General features: G+C 34.8%; 1 protein-coding gene across 1 annotated transcript in view; it reads right to left on the minus strand.

The window, feature by feature from the left end:
• Nucleotides 1–22,007, minus strand: part of LOC136030047 (glycerol-3-phosphate acyltransferase 1, mitochondrial-like) — a 112,226-nt gene that overhangs the window by 38,072 nt on the left and 52,147 nt on the right. Inside the window, exons 7-10 of the mRNA XM_065708667.1 lie at nucleotides 17,674–17,861; nucleotides 12,798–13,042; nucleotides 5,585–5,780; nucleotides 223–407 (exon numbers count right to left, since the gene is read on the minus strand). Of these exons, the coding sequence (XP_065564739.1) occupies nucleotides 223–407; nucleotides 5,585–5,780; nucleotides 12,798–13,042; nucleotides 17,674–17,861 (814 nt within the window). The remainder of the gene's footprint in view (nucleotides 1–222; nucleotides 408–5,584; nucleotides 5,781–12,797; nucleotides 13,043–17,673; nucleotides 17,862–22,007) is intronic.

The raw sequence follows: 22,007 nt of genomic DNA on the forward strand, positions 1-22,007 counted from the left end.
TCGACACTTGAAAACTAGAAAAGTTTACGAATGATTTAGGCAATGATTTATGGAACAAGCTCTTTTTGGAAATATATAGAGTTTATGACAGCATAATGAGAAAAAATTCATAGTTCAATCAAGGGCTCCTAATTTGTAAACCTAGCAGGGAAATTTGAGAGTAAAGAATATGTAAAATAACGAAATTATAAATAATCTTTAGAAATGTAAAAAGTTTCTTACTGCATAGGAAATGGCATCATGTGAATCACCTCTGAAAGCCAAGTCCATTTTCTTAGAAACCACATCATTCCTAAGTTGCTCAAATTCCTCAACAATTCGTTGAAGAGGTGCTCCATTCCTGAATTTGGTCAGTAGTAAATAGGATAACAATCCTGTACATGTTACAGCAAGAGAATTTGACGCACCTGAATAAAATAATACAAGTATTTAGTGATATTTGTGTGACGTCACAAAAAAAAAAATAATCTTGTCTCCTCTCGTCTCACTAATAGTAACATGTTTAAAATACGGACTGTTAATTTTATTTATGTGCCACCTGAACTTAAAAAAGTACTTTATCATTTAATTCTAAAATCTGAAAATTTAATAGTCAATTAAAAATAGTTTTGGAGTAATTAACAGCTAATTACCAATAAAAGACAAATTCTGTCGAGTTGTTTTTTTTCAGGTTGCCCTTCAAAAATAGGGCATCCCATGTATGATAGAACTAAAATTATAATAATTCAAGAAAAATACAATTCAATCACTCAAAAATCCCACTGCCAACCATGCATTGCCTTTCTTCGGAACACCAAATTCCCAAATGCCCTAGACAGAAAACCTTACCGACACCATTTTACACACAACCCTATCTAACTTCTTATCATTTTTATATATTTTTATTTATTGTTAATTAATTTATTTTGGGATGTCCCTTATTTAAGGGTAACAAAAAAAAAGAATAACTAGAGTGGTTGCATATGTTATTATATGTGTTGCATATGTTATTATATGTGTTGCATATGTATATATATATTAACTATGTGTTATATATGTTATTTGTGTACCTTTTTTTGTCTTTAAGGGCTCTACGTATCGATTAAAATACTCAAAAATTTTGTTTCGACAAAATTTGGACATTTTCGATTAGCCCTATTTTCGTGCAACAATTTTTCAATAGTATTTTTACTGAAAATTTGAGAATGAAGACATGTTTCCAATAATTTGGATTAAAAATCTTCGAGTAATTTTTGGTCACATAGGGACATGTAGCCACCCTAACCCCAACACTGGCGCCATTGAATATAGACGAATATTATTCTATCTCTATGCTAAAAGAACATTCTGACATTCTGTTCTATTGCCACTTTAAATATGTTGAAATAAATGCATGTCCAGGTTATGTATAAAAGAATTTCTCTTTTTCCGTACTTAAATAAAAGGTTACCTATTTAAAAATACATAAAATGAACCTGTTAAATTATACAATTATGAAAAATAAAGATTAATTAATTAAATTGAGCTAAGTTATTTATCAAAATATTTAGATATTTTTATTAATCGATTAATACGCATTATCAATAATTAATAGGTGCTGGAGTGGTCACACGTTCTACTTTGGTTCGCCAATCATACAGAAAGAAAATTTCGAACAATATCGAACAGTATGCAAAATCCCTATATTTTTTGCTAAAAATATTTAATCTTAAAAAGACAGGGGAATTCCTAAATTAGAAAGACACCTTAAAAAAGGCGAACCATTTCTTCTTTCTTCCTCTCTCTTTCAGTTTATGTTATCTATTTAGTATAAGTGTACAGTGAATCTCTTTTAGTATACTTTGTAGCAAAGAGGAGAAGTTTGTTCCAACCCTTCCATTCAGTGAATTTATAATTCAGGTGTAAATGAAGTTTAATGAAAACACCGTAAATATTAAACATTAAAATACAAATAGAAAAAAAACATCTCTGAGGAGTATGGAGGTGGAGAAAAAGAAAAAAAAGAAAGCAAAAAAAAAAGAGTAAAAACAAAAGTGAAAAGGAGAAAATGATCAGTGCATTACGGACGTCATACAAAAAAAAACATAAAGAGAAAACTCTTTAGTTTTTTGAAGTGGTAAGTTATTTATATATATATACATATATATATATATACATAAATATAAATACATATATATAAACAGTATATATATATATATATATATATATATATATATATATATATATATATATATATATATACATATATATATATATATATATATATATATATATATATATATATACTGTTTATACCTCTGTTAATCTATACTGTACTTCCGTCATTTATATATCCCCCCTGTGCCCCCCGGCGTCCCCGTTGTAGTTGTGTCCCTGTGTCCCGGTCGTTATTTATATTCCCTGTGTCCCGGTCGTTATTTGTGTCCCGGTGTCCCAGTCTGTAATTTCTCTTTGAGTGTCCCGGTCGTCATTTATATTCCCTGTGTCCCGGTCGTCATTTGTGTCCCGGTGTCCCGGTCTGTAATTTCGTCACTCGACAAACATGACGTCAGTCGACACACAAACATGACGTCAGTACACAGACAAACAACTTATTTTTATATATATAGATAATACTCAATGGCAGCTTTGCTTCTCTCCCACTGCGTTTAACGTGTAGTTACCTAAAGTGGACTTTTGGAATTATCTAAAGGGAAATCGAACATCAAAAGCTACATAATCATGCATATACACAGAACCTTGATTTTTTGATGTTTTTCAAAGATAATTTTCTTTTGGCGATATCGGAAGTAGTAATACTTGTTAGGAGCTTTAGTTTTCTCCGAGTGCTTTTAAAGTTGAGTTATCTAAAGTGGAGCTATGAAGTTATCTTAAGAGAAATCAAACATTAAAAGCCACAAAACCATACAGAAACGCGGATGCTTAATTTTCGTGGTATTTCTCAAGGAAAATTTTCTTTTGACATTATATGAAGACATAACACTCCATGGGAGCTTTGCTTCTCTCCCACTGCGTTTAAAATGTAGTTACCTAAATTTGAGTCTTAGAGTTGTCTAAAGGGAAATCAAGCATCAAAAGCTACAGAATCACGCAGAAACGCAGAACCTTAGTTTTTTAATATTTCTCGAAGATAATTTTCTTTGGCGTTAAATGAAGATATAACGCTCCATTGGAGTTTTGGTTTTCTCCCAGTGCGTTTAAAGTGGAGTTAAATCTTCACTATATATAAGATTGCCTTTATATATCTCCACTTTAAACCCACTGGGAGAAAACTAAAACTCCATACAGCGTTATATCTTCATATGATACAAAAAAAAAATTATCAATCAGAATTGTCAAGAAAATTCCGCGTTTCTGTATGATTTTATGGCTTCTAATATTTGGTTCCCTTCAGAAAACTCCACCTTAAGCGCACTAGGAGAAAACTGAAGCTCCCTTGGGGTTTTACATCTATATATAACGACTAAAAAAATTATCCTTGAGAATATTAAGAAAAATTAAGTTTCAACGTTTTTGTATGATTTTGTGGCTTTCAATGTTTGATTTCCCTTTATACAGCTCTGCAACCCCACTTTAAACGCAGTTGGAGCTCCCATGAGCGTTATATCTTCATATAGTACCAAAATAAAATTATCCTTGAGGAAACTAGTTTCAGCGTTTCTGTATGATTTTGTAGCTTTTAATGTTTGATTTCCCTTTAGACAACTACACAACTCCGCTTTAAATAACTCCACTTCCAACACACTGGGAGAAAACTAAAGCTTCCATGGAGTGTTACATCTTCATATAACGCCAAAAGAAAATTATCCTTGAGAAGACCAGTTTAGGCGTTTCTCTATGATTTTGTGGCTTTTAATGTTTGATTTCGTTTTAGACAACTACACGACTCCGCTTTGGATAACTCCACTTCAAACGCGCTGGGAGAAAACTAAAGCTCCCATGGAGTTTTACATCTTCATATAACGTCCTTGAGAGAATTCAAGAAAATTATATTTCCGTGCTTCTGTATGAAATTGTGGCTTTTAATGATTGACTTCCCTTTAGACAACTCCATAACTCCGCTTTAAGATAACTCCACTTTGAAAGCACTGGGAGAATGCCAAAGCTCCCACCGAGTGTCATATCTTCATATAAAGCCAAAAGAAAACTTTCCTTGAGAAATATCAAGAAAATTATATTTCCGCGTTTCTCTATGATTTAGTGACTTTTAATACATGGTTTCCCTTTAGACATCTCAAACACTTCACCTTCGATAGCTCCACTCCAAACGCACTGAGAGAAAACTAAAGCTCCCATCGAGTTATATCTTTATACAACGCCATAAAAAATTCTCCTTGAGAAACATCAACAGAATTAAGTTTCCCTGTTTCTATATGATTTTGTGGCTTTTAATGTTTGAATTCTCATAAGACAACTCCATAATTCCGTTTTAAATAACTCAACTTTAAAAGCACTCAGAGAGAACTAAAGCTTCAGAAAACTCCACCTCTAGAACACTGGGAAAAAACTGAAGCTCCCCTGGTGCTTTATATCTACATATATATATATATACGCCAAAAGAAAATTTCTTGAGAAATATCAAGAAAAATGAAGTTTCCGCGTTTCAGTACGATTTTGCGATTTTTATTTTTGGTTTTCCCAATTCAAAAGCATTGGGAAAAATTAAGTTTCCACGCTTCTCTATGGTTTTATGGCATTTGATATTTGGGTTTCCTTTTAGACAACTCCACGACTCCAATCCAAACGCACTAGGGGGAGGGGGGTTTACAAAAAACTTTAAAAACTATCAAAAATTTGTCAATATGTATTTTTGTTACGTTTTTAAGTATCAGACAACACCCCCCAAACCCCCCTCCTCAGGTGCAGCCTTTACTATATACTTGAAGGACTTAAGCTGCTTACTCCTATTTTTTTTTTAACTTATGTTGGCTTTATTGTTTATTTGAAGCATTTATCTACTGAACGATACACAAGCTAACGTTAGATAACTTTACTTGGTTGTATTTCTTCTTTTTTTTTCTCTCTCTGCATTTCTGGCTATAAGCCCTTGCGGGAAGAACACGACGATTTTTTGGAGGAGGAAGGCTTGAAACTGAAAATGTGTACTACATGTCTGTTGTTCAAATACACCCTTGAAAACAGCTTTTGCCAGATTTTCTTTTATTTGGGAAGGGGGCTGTATAATAAACTATGATGCATTACGATAATGTGAAATTGGAATGTAAAAATGTCAAATAATTGCGGAGGTTGGAGAGCAGTAGGGACCATATCATGGTTAAATCGCTAAAACCAAAAACTAAAGGACCAAATTATTTTTTTCTTTTGGCCCCACTTTTCAGCCCTTTTTACAGTGATAAATATTTGAAAAAAGATCTACTTTCTCTTCACCATACTTTTGCTAGGGCAACAGTAGTGGAGAAAAAATATCGTTTTAATAAAAAAAAATGGTAACGTTCTTTTTTAAATTTAAAATAACCGTCACATTCATATAATTTTTTCAATTCTTAACCACAAGTTCTGTCTACAAGGTTGTATAAATAAGTTTTGAGTTTAAACTGGTTTCGACTGCCAGTAAAATAAAGTACAAGTACCTACAATTACGTACTGTGAATGACATGTCGTGCTAAAGAATCAACAAGCCTCCTTTCTTCAGAGTCACTGGCATATGATGTAACAGACGGTGTTGATATATTATGCGGAAATTCAACTGCTTCTTGAAGAGGAGATAGGGGCTCAAGTGGACCAAAAATGGGAGAAATACGAATTTTTGATATATTGCTCTTATACGAGACAACGTAATCCTGTAAGAAAAAAAAGGATTATATATTTACTAGTTTACTATGAATAAAAAAAGCTTACAATTTTAGCAAGAGGTTGTAATTAAAAAAGTTTAAAAACTGTTCTTTTTGTCTTTTTCTGCTTGAAGTGACAATAGGAATAGATTGCAAGTGGAAATTCCACAGGGCCAAACAAACGTAACATTTTTAGTCTAAAAGACTCTTACTTTGTTTATACTGAAATTTTGCATACCCACTTTCAACATAAGAATATTTCTAGATTACCTTTCATTTTGGCGGAAAATTCAAAATTAAAGATATATACTGGAATTTTTTATTGTTTATTTAAGTGGAATATGTGGCATCTTTAATCTATCCATTAAATTCGGAATTGTATGAAGAGCTGGTTTAGCCTGCCAACCAGTCCAGTGGGAAAGGCAGGCAAGTCTAGCAGCCCCAACCCCAGGGGTGCAATTAGGGACCCTCCAGGTAGTCTTTTTATTTTGTGCTTGATGCCTACATCTCAGCTTAGCCGTAAAATTACCCTTCAGATAACTGCTCGTGCCGGCCAGAAGATCCCTTGTCTTTGCTGTTCTTTTCTTTTTGGCTGTTTTGGCTTGTAGCTTAATTAGCCTTGTTCAACTGGAGTTCACTTTAGCCTAAATCATGGGTCATACCTCAAAAAAAAGCTATAAACCTCCTAGTACCAGAGATATGATATCAGACTGCTCCATCCAGTTTAGTGGTGCTGAATCTATTAATGAGCAGATTGCTATGCTCACCTCACACATTAACAGTCTAAAGAACAAGCAGAAGCTGATTGCAGATTCACTAAATGATCAAATTCTGAAAACTACAATGGCAGAAGTTGTCAGTCAAGCACTGTCTTCTGAAGTTGGTCCTTTAGTTGAGGCCTCTGTTAAAAAACTTACCCCTAGTCATGAACCTGCTACTTTTGATGCCAACAGTATAGAAATAATCAAACAAGAGGTATACACTAGCCTGAAAATGGATTTTGATGTGCTTGTTGAAAAATCACTCAAACAATATGACCTGAGGATGACAAAACTTGAATCCTCCCTGAAATTGCTTGACTCAGGTTTGTCAAAGCTGCAAAATTCTCTGAAACCAATTCAATCCAATGTTGATCGTCTGAGTGATCAGTTTGACCAAATGAAACTCTCAAATCAGCTGGTCCTATTTGGTTTAAAAGAAGACCCTTATCCAGAAGCTTCTGAAAGCAGATTCCTTGGATTTTGCAGTACTAGATTTCCTGGTATTCCGGTGACCCAGAATGATATAGTTTCTGCTAGAAGGATTGGTAAACAAGGCTCAGGTTTGAAACCTCGTCCACTTGTTGTGGAATTTTGTAGTTCTAGAATGCAGCATCTCATTCTTAGAGAAAAGAAATGTTTGCAAGGTAGTGGTGTCTTTATTTCTGAGTCACTCACAAAGTCTAGACTTCAGCTACTTAATTATACTAAATCAAAGCTTGGGAAGAGGTCTACATGGTCTAGTGGAGGAGAAATACTCACAAAGCTTTCTGATGGTAAAGTGATTACTGTCAAAGAGGCATCTCAAGCTGATACTCTCTATCAGTTAACTACAGCTCATCCAAGTCCATCCAAGCCCCTCCCAGGACTGAAATAAACCATTTCTTTTTTTTTCAGCTCTGTTTTGTAAATTTATTTATGATCTAATAGTTTTTCTTATGTTTGCATTTATGTCGTTTTGCATTATTCATTTAAGTGGATTGCAAAAACCATTGAAACCTCTTTCCTCCTGTTGTTCCTTTATTGTTTTACTTTTTTTTTTTTTTTTTTTTTTTTTTTTTTTTTTTTTGCCTTTGTCCCTGTACTTGTTTGTTATTATTTTTATTCCCTTTGAACCTAGTAGTTTATTATTGTTCTTTGTTCTTGCAGTTATTTTCTCCATTGTTGCCTATATGTCTTACCTTTCAATCCACCCTCTCTTATTTCAGCCTGCTTGTATGGATATTGTGTTCATTTGTAAAGTTAATGTATACATTTGTCATGTGTAGTATATATGGGTGATATCTCCTTTCTTTTGAATTCTTCTATTCTTAATTCAGTTATATTTGATCAACCAAGTAGTGCTGGTAGACAGGAGGCAAACACTTTTGACCCTCTCCTTGAATCTATGGTTAGTTCTAGCTGCGATTATCACACCACCATTGATTATTGTGATAACATTATGCCCTCACTCTCTTCAAATAGTTGCTTTAATGTATTTTGTTTGAATGTGCGCGGAATAAGAGATAAGTGGGACAGTCTTAAATCGTATTTGTGGTCTAATAATTCTTGCCCTTTTGATGTCATAGGCTTGACAGAAACATGGTTATCTGATAGTGATAATTTTACAGCTTATGATATGGATGGTTATATTGCTATTCACGTCCCTACAATGGTAACAAAGTGTTCTGGGGGTATTTCTTTGTTTATAAAATCTAATATTGAATTTTGTAGAAGATCTGACCTTGAATCCTTGTTTACATCAGTGGTGTCTAATAGTAGGACAGTTTATTCTCTTGTCATTGATCTGAAAAGCCAGTTTGCATGTGATACTGTTTGTTTGTTTTATAAGCCCCCTCCTTTTCCAACACATCTGTTCTGTGATTTACTTGATCAGCTTTCCGGTGTGGGGACTTTCTCTAAAAAACGCATTTGTGTTTAGGGAGACTTTAATTGCAATATGTTAAATGTTGGATCAAATGATGAATGTGACCATCTTTTTGATGTATTTTCTTCTTCAGGGCTACTTCCTTCATTTTTTTTTTCCTTCTCGCGTTGACCCTTCAAGAAATTCTGCCACTTTAATAGATAATATTTTCACTTCTCATTCTCCTAATTTGAAGTTCTCTTCTCGTCTTGTTTTCACTGATCTTACTGATCACTTTCCTATTTATCTATCACTATCTGTGCCTAAAACTGAGATTACTGTGGATGAGAAAGGTAAGTCTTCTTTTAGAACTTTTACAGATAAAGAAATTTCTAATTTAATACATGGTCTTCAGAGTAATGATTGGTCTAGTGTTCTTGAAGCTAATGATGCTGATTGTGCAACTAGATTATTTGTGTGTCGTATGGGAACTCTGTTGGATAAGCATTTTCCTCTTAGAAATAAGCCAAGGAATTTTACACCCATATGCCCATGGATGTCTAGAGGTCTGATCAATGCAACCCATATGAAGGCGTCTTTGTTCAAGGCCACATGTAAAAGTAACACACAGGATGATCTTTTGAAGTATAAACATTACAAAAATGTGCTCACTTCTTCAGTCCGTTTAGCAAAAAAGCTGTATTTTTCGCGTCGAATTAATGAATGCAAGGGGAATTTGCGCAAGGTTTGGACTGTAATTAACGAAGCTCTCTCTCACTAGAAACTCAAACATTCCTCGCCATGTCTTTATAGAAATGCTGATGGATCTGTTGTGGACAAAATATCCTCAGCGAGTGCCTTCAATTCGTATTTCACCACACTTCCTTCAGTTCTAATTCCACCCCCGAGTAGAGTAAGTTGTTTTCCCTTGGCAGAGAAGTCTTTTTTCCTTTCTCCATGTAGTACTATTGAGATTGCTAGTATTATTTCTCAACTTCCTAGCAGTCGTTCAGTTAATATTTTTGGTTTGATTAATAATGTCCTTAAAAAAATTAGTCAGTTTGTTTCTCATCCGATTTCACACATAACTAACCTCTCTCTTTCTTCTGGTATTTTCCCTCATTCATTTAAAGTTGCTACTGTTATACCTTTGCACAAAAAAGGTGATTCGTCTCTAATTTCAAACTACAGACCTATTTCTCTTCTTCCCGTCATCTCAAAGGTTGTTGAAAAAGTAGTGTATCGTCGACTCTCTTCATTTGTATTTAGTACTAATTTGACTGATGGAAAGTCTCTCATCACTAACCATCAGTATGGTTTTCGTCCCTCATTCTCTACCTTACATGCACTTACTGATGCTACAGAGTTTGTGCGTGTTAATCTGGACAAGGGCTTGTGTGTTTTGGGTATATTTCTTGACTTTTGAAAGGCCTTCGATATGGTTGACCACAATGTTCTTCTGTCTAAACTATCCTTATTTGGTGTGCATGGAGTCCCACTAGAATGGTTTAGGTCCTATCTCTCAGATAGATCTCAGTATGTTTTGGTTAACCGTACTTCTTCCACTACTTTGCCTGTATTGAAAGGTGTCCCACAAGGCTCTGTGCTTGGACCACTTTTGTTTCTAATCTACATTAATGATCTTGTCGATGGTCTTCATCCCCATGTTCACCCTGTTCTTTTTGCTGATGACAGTAACTTTTTCATTGCTGCGGTGGACCTGCCATCAGCCACTTCTATAGCTCAAGGTCTTCTTGATAGAGTAAAGGATTGGTGCTGGTCAAATGGTAAGGCTCTTAACAGCCGAAAGAGTTCCATTGTCAACTTTAGGACCCCTTACCGTATGAGAGACGTACAGGAGCCAATCACCCTGACTTTTGGGAATGATATTATACCACAAGCTACTATGGTGAAATTTCTTGGTGTGTATCTTGACTGTTTTCTTTCTTTTAAACCGCATATAACACACACCCGTTCCTTAATCCTCCGCCAGTCTTCAATGTTGCACCGGATTAATTCATTTCTTGCTCCTGATATTATGGTTTCTCTTTATTATGCTTTTATTCATCCTTACCTTTCTTATTGTTGCTCTGTCTGGGGCAATACTAATAAATCTCTTCTCTGCTCACTTCAAAGAGCCCAAAATAGGGCAGTGAAGGCTACTTTTCTTCTCCCTCGGCTTTACCCTTCCTCTGATCTTTATAATGATACTGGAATAGCTCCGCTGGATCATATTATAGGTAAAAGTACTCTTTATTTAGCGCATTCTGCTTTTCTAGGTACTCTTCCACCGACCCTGCAGCAGTTTTTCTCAAGGACAGGCTGAGGTAGGTACTTTTCTTCTTTGCGTAATTCTTCTCGACGATTTATTTTACCAAAACGATCCTCTACAGCAGCTCAGAGGTCTCCTGTATATCAGTCAATTCTATTATGGAACTCCATCCCTTCGGATGTCCCTCTTTTTCTTTCTGCAAAGGCATTATTTCGTCGGGTCTTTCCAGTTCAATAATTTTTGTCTCTCTTTTTAATTCTATCCCAATTTGTATGTCACTTCTGTTCTTTTAAAATCATTTTCAGCTATATGTTAAATCTCCTTCTAAATCTTCTATCTGTTAAATGTCCTTGTCTTGTTCCAATGTTTTTTTTTTGTTTTTTTTTTTTTTTTTTTTCTTGTATATATTTTATAAAAGTGTTTTATTCTTGTTCTCTGTGGCCCATTACAAGCAAAGCTTCTTGGGCCTATTAACTGATTTACTTTTGTAATAGTTTTTCTTTTAGTATTAATAAATTGATTGATTGAGGATTTTTACGCTAATTTAATTAAGCTTTAAGGTTTTAATCAGCAAAATGATTGTTTTCAACCCAGGATTTGTAGGGTTTTAGCTGTTTTGCAAATGCTTTCTAAAGGTCAAGGTCATTCAATATTACCCTAAAGCTTCTTGATGGGTTTGCCAAGTAGCTTTTTTATCTTGTTCCCATTATTTTTTCCCCATTAGAAAACAGCACCTTTTCCGTTCACAGGAGTAAACTCTTAACCGGAAGTAAAAAATGCGAAGCATGTCCAAAAAATAACTATACATATGAGGCCACCCGTCTTCCGCTGAAGTTTTACTAGCGCTTTACTGAAAACCTTTTGTAGGCAACAAACAAAAATAGTTAGTAATTGTTACAGTTTTATTTACTGATCACCTTCCAAACGTTTGGACTGAAAATTATATTTTTTAAAGCAAACGTAGATCAATAAGAGTCGAGGATTGTTTAAAAAAAAATATTTTCTATCCCTTCACCCCCTTTTACAGCATTTTTTCATGAAGTAAAACTTTACCAAAAAAACTGGGGAATTGAAGAGAGTGCTCTCCTCATATTACAAATAATGTTGTTCTTTGCTGTCATCTGAAAAAACTTATTTCTTTACTTTAGCTGTCTGTTTTTAATACCATATCAACGGTTATCCTAAATAGAGAGAAGGCTTCCAACGTCTTACCCCTCATCGTACAAGCACTTGACTAATACATAACAATAGTTCGAGAAAAAAGGGTTATTATGTGTATATATGTAATTTCATCGTCATTTTTAACCAAATTCATACCACTTTATTTTAGGGAAGGAGGGGAGGTATGTTTTACCCGTAAATGTAGAAATATTGAAAACTTTGAGCTTTTGAACAGCTTTTCCACTATCCTCAAATTTTTTGGGTTTCCTAAAATTTAACCAAAAGAAAAGTGGATTCTCCTAAATCTTCCTAAAAATTCGCATTAACAGAAGTAACAGTTTTTATTATGCGATAACGTTGCATAATTTTCGGATAGATTTTAGAGTCTTTTGGGAAAACTTGGGGGGAAACCCAAAAAAATAGAGGAAAGTTGAAACCTTGCTTTGACATCCGAATTTAGTTTCCTTTTTTTATCATCAAGGCTGCACCAACCGTGTAAACGCAATTACACTCCACTATACGTTAGTAACCTTCGAAAATCCCAAATTCTGGCATTAAATTAGATTTTATATTAAGGGTTTTAGACCCTAAAATTTTTAATAGTTTTACATCAATAAAGAATTATTTTACAAGTTTATACGGAGTTGGTAGAATTTGAAAGTATTTAGTTAGTAATGCTAATAGAAATAAAATTACGTCGAAACAACAGCCCTACTTCGGCTGCCCCCTTTTTCATGAATTTTTTAGAACTCTGAGTGAAACGAGTCCCTCAGATTCAATCCAACTAATTGGACTGATACAAGAAGAATTCCCACCTCCCAAAGCTAATCCAAACAATCTTCATTTTGAGCATCATAATTAAGAAAAAAACATCAACATTTCACGAATTTATTCTCGAAAAATGAATCGCTACCAGTCTGTTCTCGCGTTAAAAATTAAATAAAAATAACGTCTGTTGAATTTACGAGAAAACAAAGTCAAGAACTCACGGCTAATGAAAACGGTTGGCAGAAGTCCAATCTAACAGCTCCTTTTAAAATACCAGATCCGGTTAATAGTCTCCATCCAGCTTTGAATACAGACCACAAAGTCTCAGGTTTCTTTGGTTTCCCCAGCTCTTCAGTTACAAAACTTCCATCTGGGATTCGGTCATAGGATATTGCAACAGGTACGATTAAGGCATCTTGAATGTCGCCACTGGTGTATGCATCATAAATTACTCCGAGCAAACCAGCTGCAAATTAGGAATAGTCATCCAATTTTAATATTTATTAAATTGTCAACTTAAATTAATAGAGTAAATACTGTTTGGGTATATATTAACAGTAGTTTTTAGCCATACAACAACAGAAGCACCTCTTTCAGATACCACTTTATGCCACAATCACAAAACTAGAAAATTTCACCTGTCAAAAATTATTATTATTATTTAAGAATTAACGACGCTTCTTGACTACTAAGGTCCCTGTGTCGGCCCTGCAGTGCATTCCTGCAGCGTGATTCGATCTCTGGGTCCCGTATTACCAAGTTAAGGTCAAATCCACTGCGCCACCACAGGACACCTGTCAAAAATTATTTACATAATAGGGGGGTTTAAATTTTTAGAGAGAGAGAGAGAGAGAAAGATGGGTTTATATATATTAATAAAAAAAAAAAAAAAAAAAAAAAAAAAAAAAAAAAAAAAAAAAAGGCCCAGAGCAAAGCTTGTTTGGGCTTACAGCTCCAGCACACATACAAATAAATACAATACGAAAAAGGAGAGAAAAAAAAATTGAATAGCTAACTGCAGAGAAAGACCATGATCAATGGTCCCCCTTTCCATGAATTAATTTTAAAATGCTTAACTTTAAAAAAGGGACACTAACTGATTTCAAGTGCTATATTTGTGACTGATTCAGATATACTGAGTAATATCTGACACGGTCTATGGCTTAGCCATATTGCTAGTAACTGACCTGATTTTCTAAATTCCGACTAAACCTCGCATTGTCTAGGAAGGATGTACCTGTTCCGGCAAAAGTGTACAGAGGTGCAGGCACAGACGCAGAAATTTTTGTCGGGACAGGGGAACCAAGAAAATTCAATTTTGTTTTTGATAATTTGATAGTCTATCTAATTGATAGACTAAATTTTAGTTCAGCAAATTCGTGGCGATTAGTTTCTATTAGTCCCACATTTTCTCGCAATCGTGATGTTTAAAGAAGAACTCTGATTGAAAGGATTCCTCCAGATTCAATCCGACTGATTGGACAAATTCCCACCTCCCTTAGGCTCATCAAGAGTCCTCAAGAAAACTGAACATCAGCAGCCAATTCACCTTTTCGTCAAACCCTCCCCCTGAAATATATTATATTAGAATTCAAATAAGTTTAAATTTACATCTGACATAAATTATATTTTATATTAGAATAAAATCTAACCAAGATCTGATATAGTCTGGATTCTCTTTAAGGTTAATCCTTCTTATTTCACGGAGACATTAATTATGCTATGTTACGCATAGCAAAAAAATGTGCTATACTCTCTCACACAATTTTTCAGAAAATAAAAATGTTTCCAAATGATCTATCAAATATAAAAAAATGTATGTTTCATATTTTCCTAATTGTATCGTCCAAGTATTGGAAATAAAACCAACAGTGAACATGTTTGGAGTCTGGAGACTTGGGGAGGGTTTGGAGCACGGAAAATGAACCGTTTGAAAAACAAATCTTGTAAATTTTTCCTTTTTTTTGAAATGAATCAGTCTTTTTAAAAATTATACCTTTTGCTTATTCCCATAAGAATATTTTTGAAATTTTACTTTTTGACATAATTTCATTTTATAAGAGCGGGGGGAGATTCAATTCTCCCCACGTGCAAAGAATCATTAATGTTTTCTGTAAGTTTTAAAGACGTTCTTTAGTTTCATTTACAGAAATTTGATTCTATTTTATTTAAAGAAAACAAAACAAAAGAAATGGTTTCTTTTGTTCCTTGTATAAGGATAAAAAATACTTGTTTCTTTTTTATAAAAAAAAAAAAAACGTGAAACGGCCCTCTTTTCTAAAAGAAAATGTCTTTTCTTTTTATTGTTTACCGTAAAGTGTAGGATTTTATTAGACATATTTTCTAATTGTTCTTGGCAAGTTGATTATATAGTAGAAAGGCAAAAGTAGTACTATGTATATAGTTGTAATTCTTTTTTTTCTTTTCTTTTTTATAACAAAACTCGGCACACTATCACCTGATTCACGTCAGGTCTAGAAACCAACACAGAAAATTTATTTTGGAAGAAAAGGAGGAAATATTATTTAAAAGTGAAAAAATTCCAGTGAAAATATGAAAATAGTCATAAGAGTCTGGGCATTTCAGAGGGCGGGAAAGTACTCCTGCCTGTGTGCCACAATTATGTTGCTAGTTTTAGAAAACTGTACTTTTCAAAACCTGAGAAACTCATGAATTCTTCAACTATAATATCATATGACAATGAATCACAAAACAAAAAAACAAAGGATAACAACGAAAAACAAGATTATTCAGAACCAGTAAAAAAGAGAAGAAAAATACAAACATTTCAGCTGAAACATCCGCTTACCTGTCATCAGTCCACCAAAAAGAAGAATAAAACGCAGATAAAAAGCCCAAGAGACAACAAAAAAAAGACAAAACTTGAACATCACGAGACAACAGAAGCCCTTTTTTCATTTTTTTCATTTCTTATACTGTTCCTTTTACTTTCATTATTCCTTATTTTTATTTTGCCCCGAGGACGGCTGGTAAATAAAATATTTGTCGAATTCTCGCCTGTCTTATGAGAGTAGTTTTTACGACTTGGAAAGCCGATCTGGTATAATTTTCTATGTGTTTTCGCGGATGAAGACGGGCAGGAATAACTTTCCATTTAGGTTTTTGCGACTGAATATTCCTTCCACTTTTCCGGAAAGTGAATCTAGACGGATCATGGGAAGTGAAGCTGGAAACCACATTTCTGGCGTAATTTTCAAACAGGCTAAAGAACATGGAAGTACAAGGCTATATTAAAATTGAACAAAATGGCAACATTTAGGAAAGCAGCCTTACTGCTATGGTAAGTTGGGTTTTGTATCACCAGTGACAGTTATTATTTGAATTACTTAGATCCACGCTAAATACATTCAAATTTTACGCTATAACAGACGCATTTGACTAACTTTCGCGTTCCAAAAGTCGTCTTTGCTTTCCACTTTCTCGTTTTTGCTTTCCAGCAGTTTCCGAGTCTTGTGTCCGAGCAGCAAAGCGTTTCCGGCAATCTTGCCCAAACTATACTATAGTCCTCTAAATTTTTTTTTATGAAATTGAAATTCCTTTTACTCCACGTGTAAGGTGTGACTTCAATTCTTTAATTGTACCCCATTACTTGAATATACTTATAACCTGAATAAGCTTGTCGATATAACTCTTTCACAATTAAAAAAAAGAAAGTTGTTTAGGACTAGATTGATAAATTCTCTTTCTTTTATTCCTTTCTTATTACGTTGGATGGATAAAAGTCTTCTTTTTTCCCCTTTACACCATCTTTTCACGAAGCTTATAATAGAAACAGGTAATATTCCAATAATAGGTATTGTAATAATATAGCAATTTAATATAATATAACGATGATAGAATAATAATATAAAGTAATATGATAATAATGTAATAACAAGCATGTACTGATTGTATGAGCTTGCTCCTCGTTCCCTGCTGTTTTACCAGGACACGGAACTTTGCGGGGGGAGACGACGTAGTTACTATTTTTTTCGTAATCTATTCTTCTGAATTAAATAAACTGAGTGATTGAATTGATAGATGCCACTAAATTGATAGATACTATCTTACTTTTGGGATACATTGATCTCTAGAATCGGTGCCTTTTAATATTTTGCCACTTTCACTTATGTGAATAAAAAAAATGTCAAATAATATTCTGCTTATAAATAACGTTTACTGATATTTTTGGAATTGAAAAAAAAAAGAACATTTAATATTTGGGTTATTAAGCTATGTAAATACATAGTATTGGGCTAGATGGATGCCATTTTACTTTTAGGAATAGAAGGTTTCCCTGAAGGTTTCAGGGACATCTTTCCCTGAAGGTTCCCCAAAACGGTTATTAAGCTACGTAAACAAATAGTGTTGGGCTAGATGGATGCCATTTTACTTTTAAGGACAGAAGTTTCCCCTGAAGGTTCCCTTGGAGGTTTCAGAGACATCTCTACCTGAAGGTTCGTTGGAACGGCTATTACGCTACGCTAACAAATAGTATTAGGCTAGATGGCTGCCATTTTACTTTTAGGGATAAAAGGTTTCCCTGAAGGTTCCCTTGAAGGTTTCAGGGACATCTTTCCCTGAAGGTTCCCTTGAAGGTTTCAGGGCATCTTTCCCTGAAGGTTCCCCAGAACCTTCAGGGAAATTAAGCAGAAAATTCAGAGAAATAGTCTTCAGGGCTATTAAGCTACATTAACAAATAGTATTGGGCTAGATGGACGTCATTTTACTTTTAGGGATAGAGGGTTTCCCTTGAAAATTTTAGGGACATCTTTCCCTGAAGGTTCCCCAGAACGGCTATTAAGCTACGTTAACGAATAGTAGTGGGCTAGATGGATGCCATTTTACTTTCAGGGATAGAGGGTTTCCCTGAAGGTTCCCTTGAAGGTTTCAGGGACATCTTTCCCTGAAGGTTCCCCAGAAGTGGCTATTAAGCTATACGTTAACAAATAGCATTCGGCTAGATGGTTGTCATTTTACTTTTAGGCATAGAAGGTTTTCATGAAGGTTTCCTTGAAAGTTACAGGAAAACCTTTACCTCAACGGCTATATTGTTACGTTAATACATAGTATTGGACCAGAGGTATGCCATTCTACCTTTAGGGATAGAAGGTTTCCCTGAACGGCTTCGTCCACCTTCAATAAATATTTCAACACTGTGACTAGCATGGAGCGACTGCGCAAGGTATGAATGGAGCACAGCCCTATAAATCAAATCCTTCTCTCCTTGATGTGAATCCAATCGACGCCTTATGAAAAAAGCACCTAAATGTTGAGCAAACCTCCTAGAAATGAAAAGAAAAACATAAAAAAGGATAGTCTTTCAAGAAGCATATTGAGATGATCAGAACAAAACTTTCGCAAAATCTGGGCATCATTCGTAAATTAAAACACACATTTCCGGGATCAATTTGACGTACACTATATTTTCCTCTGATTCAACCATATCTGAATTACTTTAAAATTAGTTGGATGACAACATTTCCTTCTCTGCTGCACCAAATTAAAGCAATCCAACAAAAAGCTGCTGTAATTATTAAAAAACAATTTGCATTCTCAACATGAACTCCTAAATACAGATGCTTTATATACTATGTCGTGTGCAACCCTTATTTTTAAGTTCCTCCATGGTGAGTTGCCTAGGCGCTTTGAAACTTTTTTCCAATTTTCTTTTTATTTTTAACTTTCTTTTCTTTTTAACTTTCTTTTTTATCTTGCATTTTGTGCAAGATAAAAAATTGTATACGCTTCAAAATGGAAACCACATGCAAATTCGGCAAACGAAAACAGTCAGGTCTGATCTTAATCCTTTCTTCGCGTGTCCTAAAGCATAGAACACACTCCCTTCGAGTGACAGTCACTCGTTCGGTAATTTTAAAACTCAGCTTAAGAATTTTCTTACTTAGAAATATAAAATGGATATTTAAAGTTTTAATTATGACATTGATTAGTTTAATTTTAATTTTTTTGTTATTGTTTGACTTATAATTATTATTACAGGGGCTTGTATGGTAGCTGTTTTTGCCTATGCACTGGATGAGGCCAAAAGATCGATAGCTTTTAAATGTGGGGATCGATCAAGGATTGGTGTCCTCTCTTGCTGCTTGAGTTTTTGTATTATTGTATTAACTTAGTGAAATGAATTCTTTTGTTTAATTGTTTTAAATTTAATGTTATTGAGCCTCCATACTACGGCCCATGGAGGCTTATGGAGACCATTGGAATAGTGCTCTTGTAAATATTTTTGTTGCAATAATAAAAGGAACTGAACCGAATAAGCTTTTTAAGCTTTTAGGAGCAAGAACTTTTCGCTCAAGAATTACCATCTAGAATTACCATCTGTAACTGAATGATATGGGTTTTCTCTTCTAGCTAATTCAAGAACGTATGTGAGACACGCATTTCCATTTTCGGTAAAACAGATAACTTATATTTTATTTAATGCCAATTTAGATCCCTTCCATCATTATACTCAAAATATTTTAGCAATTACTCTTAAATTAACGAGACAAGCCAAAGACTTACTCTGTTTTTAGTAAACAAAAGACAGGGAATAACAGATCAGGGCCACCTTGACACAGGAACTTACCGAGTCAAGTTTCAAGCAGTCTAAGAAAAAAGATTTTGTCCCTTTTTCGGGTGGAACCCATATTCTTTTTTATTTTCATTTTCTTGTGCATTGGGGTGCTCTTGGTCAAAGGACTTACGGACATATCTTCTTTACACAATCTCTTAAGGATGTAAGTTTTGAACGGGTCAAAAAAAAATTCTGGTCACTGTTGGTCCCTATTTTTGGGGGACCATCTCCCCAAGCTTAGCTTTTTATTACACACTCCTCTTGTCCCACGGGCTTAGGCTTTTTGGCTAATTTCCGGCCACCTAACACTTTCCTATTCCAAGTAAAATGTGCGATGCCCTTGGCCCAGGCAACGATCCTTGAAAGTTTCAAGCTACTCAGAAAAGGTTTTTTCAACTTATATGGGCCATAATTCTGAGGAGCATCTTACCCTCAACTAAAACAGTTCTTGTTTATTAGGGTCCACAAGGCTAGTTTCTATCAGTTCAGCAAAAAATCTTACAGACCATATTAGGACCCCATTTTCATACAAACCAGCATTTGTTTTTATTGGGGACCTCCTGACCTAAAGGGTTTTACATAAGTTTCAAGCCAACTTAAAAAATTGGACTAATTCAGTCAAACGGAAAATATTTGGTTTAATTGTGAATTCGGTTTCCTCTTAGCCCAAGGAATTTGAAATAAAATTTTCAAAAAGGAATTTGAAAATAAAATTTTCAGGCCAATCAAAAGAAAATTCGACCTAATTTTAGGGACTCAGATCCCAATCTAATTTCCTTTTTACATTATGGTTCCATTGGTCCAGAAGTATATGTCAGTTTTAAGCTGTTCGAAGTGGTCCTTCATTCTAGTCTTCATTGTTCTCATCACCCAAGGACCTAAAGTTTGAAATTATCACTAAGAATTTTTCTTTCGCCCGTTTTCTAGCCCCATTTTGAAGAGCCACGCCTTCAAACTATTTTTTTTATTAGATTCCTGTTAACTTGGGAACTTGCATCTGGGCGGTTTCCTTAGCCAAGGCAAAGATCATTGAGTCTCAAGCCAATCGAAAAAAAAAACACCACAAAAACGGAAGGGGAAATGCCCCTCCCAGACCTCGGTCTGCCTCCCCCCCCCAGCTGAAAGTTCGTTTCTTGAAAAATCTTGTCAAAACTAGGATAAGCCTGCATAATTCAACCATCCACATAAATAGGTTAGTTTTCTATAGTACATCTTTACCTTTATGGTACTATATTACTCATTTTCAGTTTTCACTATCATTTCCACCTGATTTGGGAAAATTGGTTCCAACTTTGCACCCACTCCCTAGGATTTTGACGTAATTATGCCACTACCTGTCCCTAATCAAGTTATCATAAGTTGAAGTAAATCTACATTCCCCTTTATCTCTGTTGATATCCCCATACATAATTTTTTTTTTTTTACTTCTACAAAGTTTCCAAGAAATTACGAGAACATAAAAAAATATGTACGGGTGTATTGAGATCAATAGAGATGAAGGAAATATAGATTAAACCCAAGTTACAATAACTTAATTAGGGAGCAAGTGAAAATTCCTAACATTGTTGTGTTGCAACTTAGTGGCAACTTCTACAGACACACCCTATCCTCAGACACACTGAAACTTTGGCAAAAAGATGGGAATTCGGCTCCTAATTTGAACCATCGCCACGAAAGGATTTCTTTTGTTAATAAGGGAAAATAAACATGGGTCAATCACCTGTCCAGCATCTCCCATCCCTCTAACAGGCTCTCATCAGGAAGATAGGCATGCTGTACTTTTTCTGTGTTCTTTAAAACACTTTAAAACACAAGATTTTTCAAACTTGCCTCAATAGAGATCCAAAATAGGTACATAACCCCTTTCAAAGACACTCGATCCTCCCGACACTCACTTCTTACCATAAAGACAGGCAAATATTACCTTGTTCTAATTGGAATCAAAATAGGATTTTGACTTGTGTAATTGGAGACACTGATTGAGCGCGTTACAATCTGGTAACCACACACTACCGACTTTCCAGCATTAGCGCGGACGGTTTTGTTGAGTCCAGTTGCTTTCAATAATTGTGTGAGAGTATACCTTATGTGGTATATGTCCCAGAAGGACCAAATTATGGACACGGTAGTGACTTGGGTGAACCTTACACAAGGGTGAACAAATAGACCAGATCCCCTGCAGATATATGGTATTTTTCTAAGAAGATTTGAATTCCTTGTTTAGTACAAATAAACATAGATAGTATCCTATCTTAGGTGATTTCGGTGTAGAAAACAGAAATTGCAATGGTAATAGATTTCCATACTGATTTTGTACAATAATTTAGACATATACAATACTGCAGGCACGTTCGCAGATTTTTTTTTCGGGGCGGGGGATTGAAAAAAAATTATTTGTTTACTGAATAAGAAATGCTGAGAATCTGTGGACGATATGGAATCGAGCAACCACCTGCTTGCTTTGCCACGCCTTATTTTAAATATGGTTGTCCAGTATGACACCCAGGCTTCTTCCGGGGAGGTTCAGATAAAATGGAACCCACCTAAAAGAGCCCTGCAAATAACTTTCAAAAAGGTAGAGTTCCGTACTCTCTTCTTCTAAAAACTACTAGGCTAAAAACGGTTGAGTGCAGGAGCGCTATGTTGTGTCTCCATTTTTCAAAAGATGCAATGACAAACCCTCGCAGGGAGAACATGTTTACCAAAAGACACTTCCTAGCCAGACTCTGTCCGCCTCGGACTCCTTCTCAACCAGTTCTTATCTGGTCCCTTGTTCACTCCTTTACCTTCAGATAGAAAACAAACTCTTGTCCCCTACATTACCAAAATACATAACAAAAGTGTTGTCTTTTTT

The sequence above is a fragment of the Artemia franciscana genome, chromosome 8, assembly GCF_032884065.1.
Source record: "Artemia franciscana chromosome 8, ASM3288406v1, whole genome shotgun sequence".
Lineage (NCBI taxonomy): Eukaryota > Metazoa > Arthropoda > Branchiopoda > Anostraca > Artemiidae > Artemia > Artemia franciscana.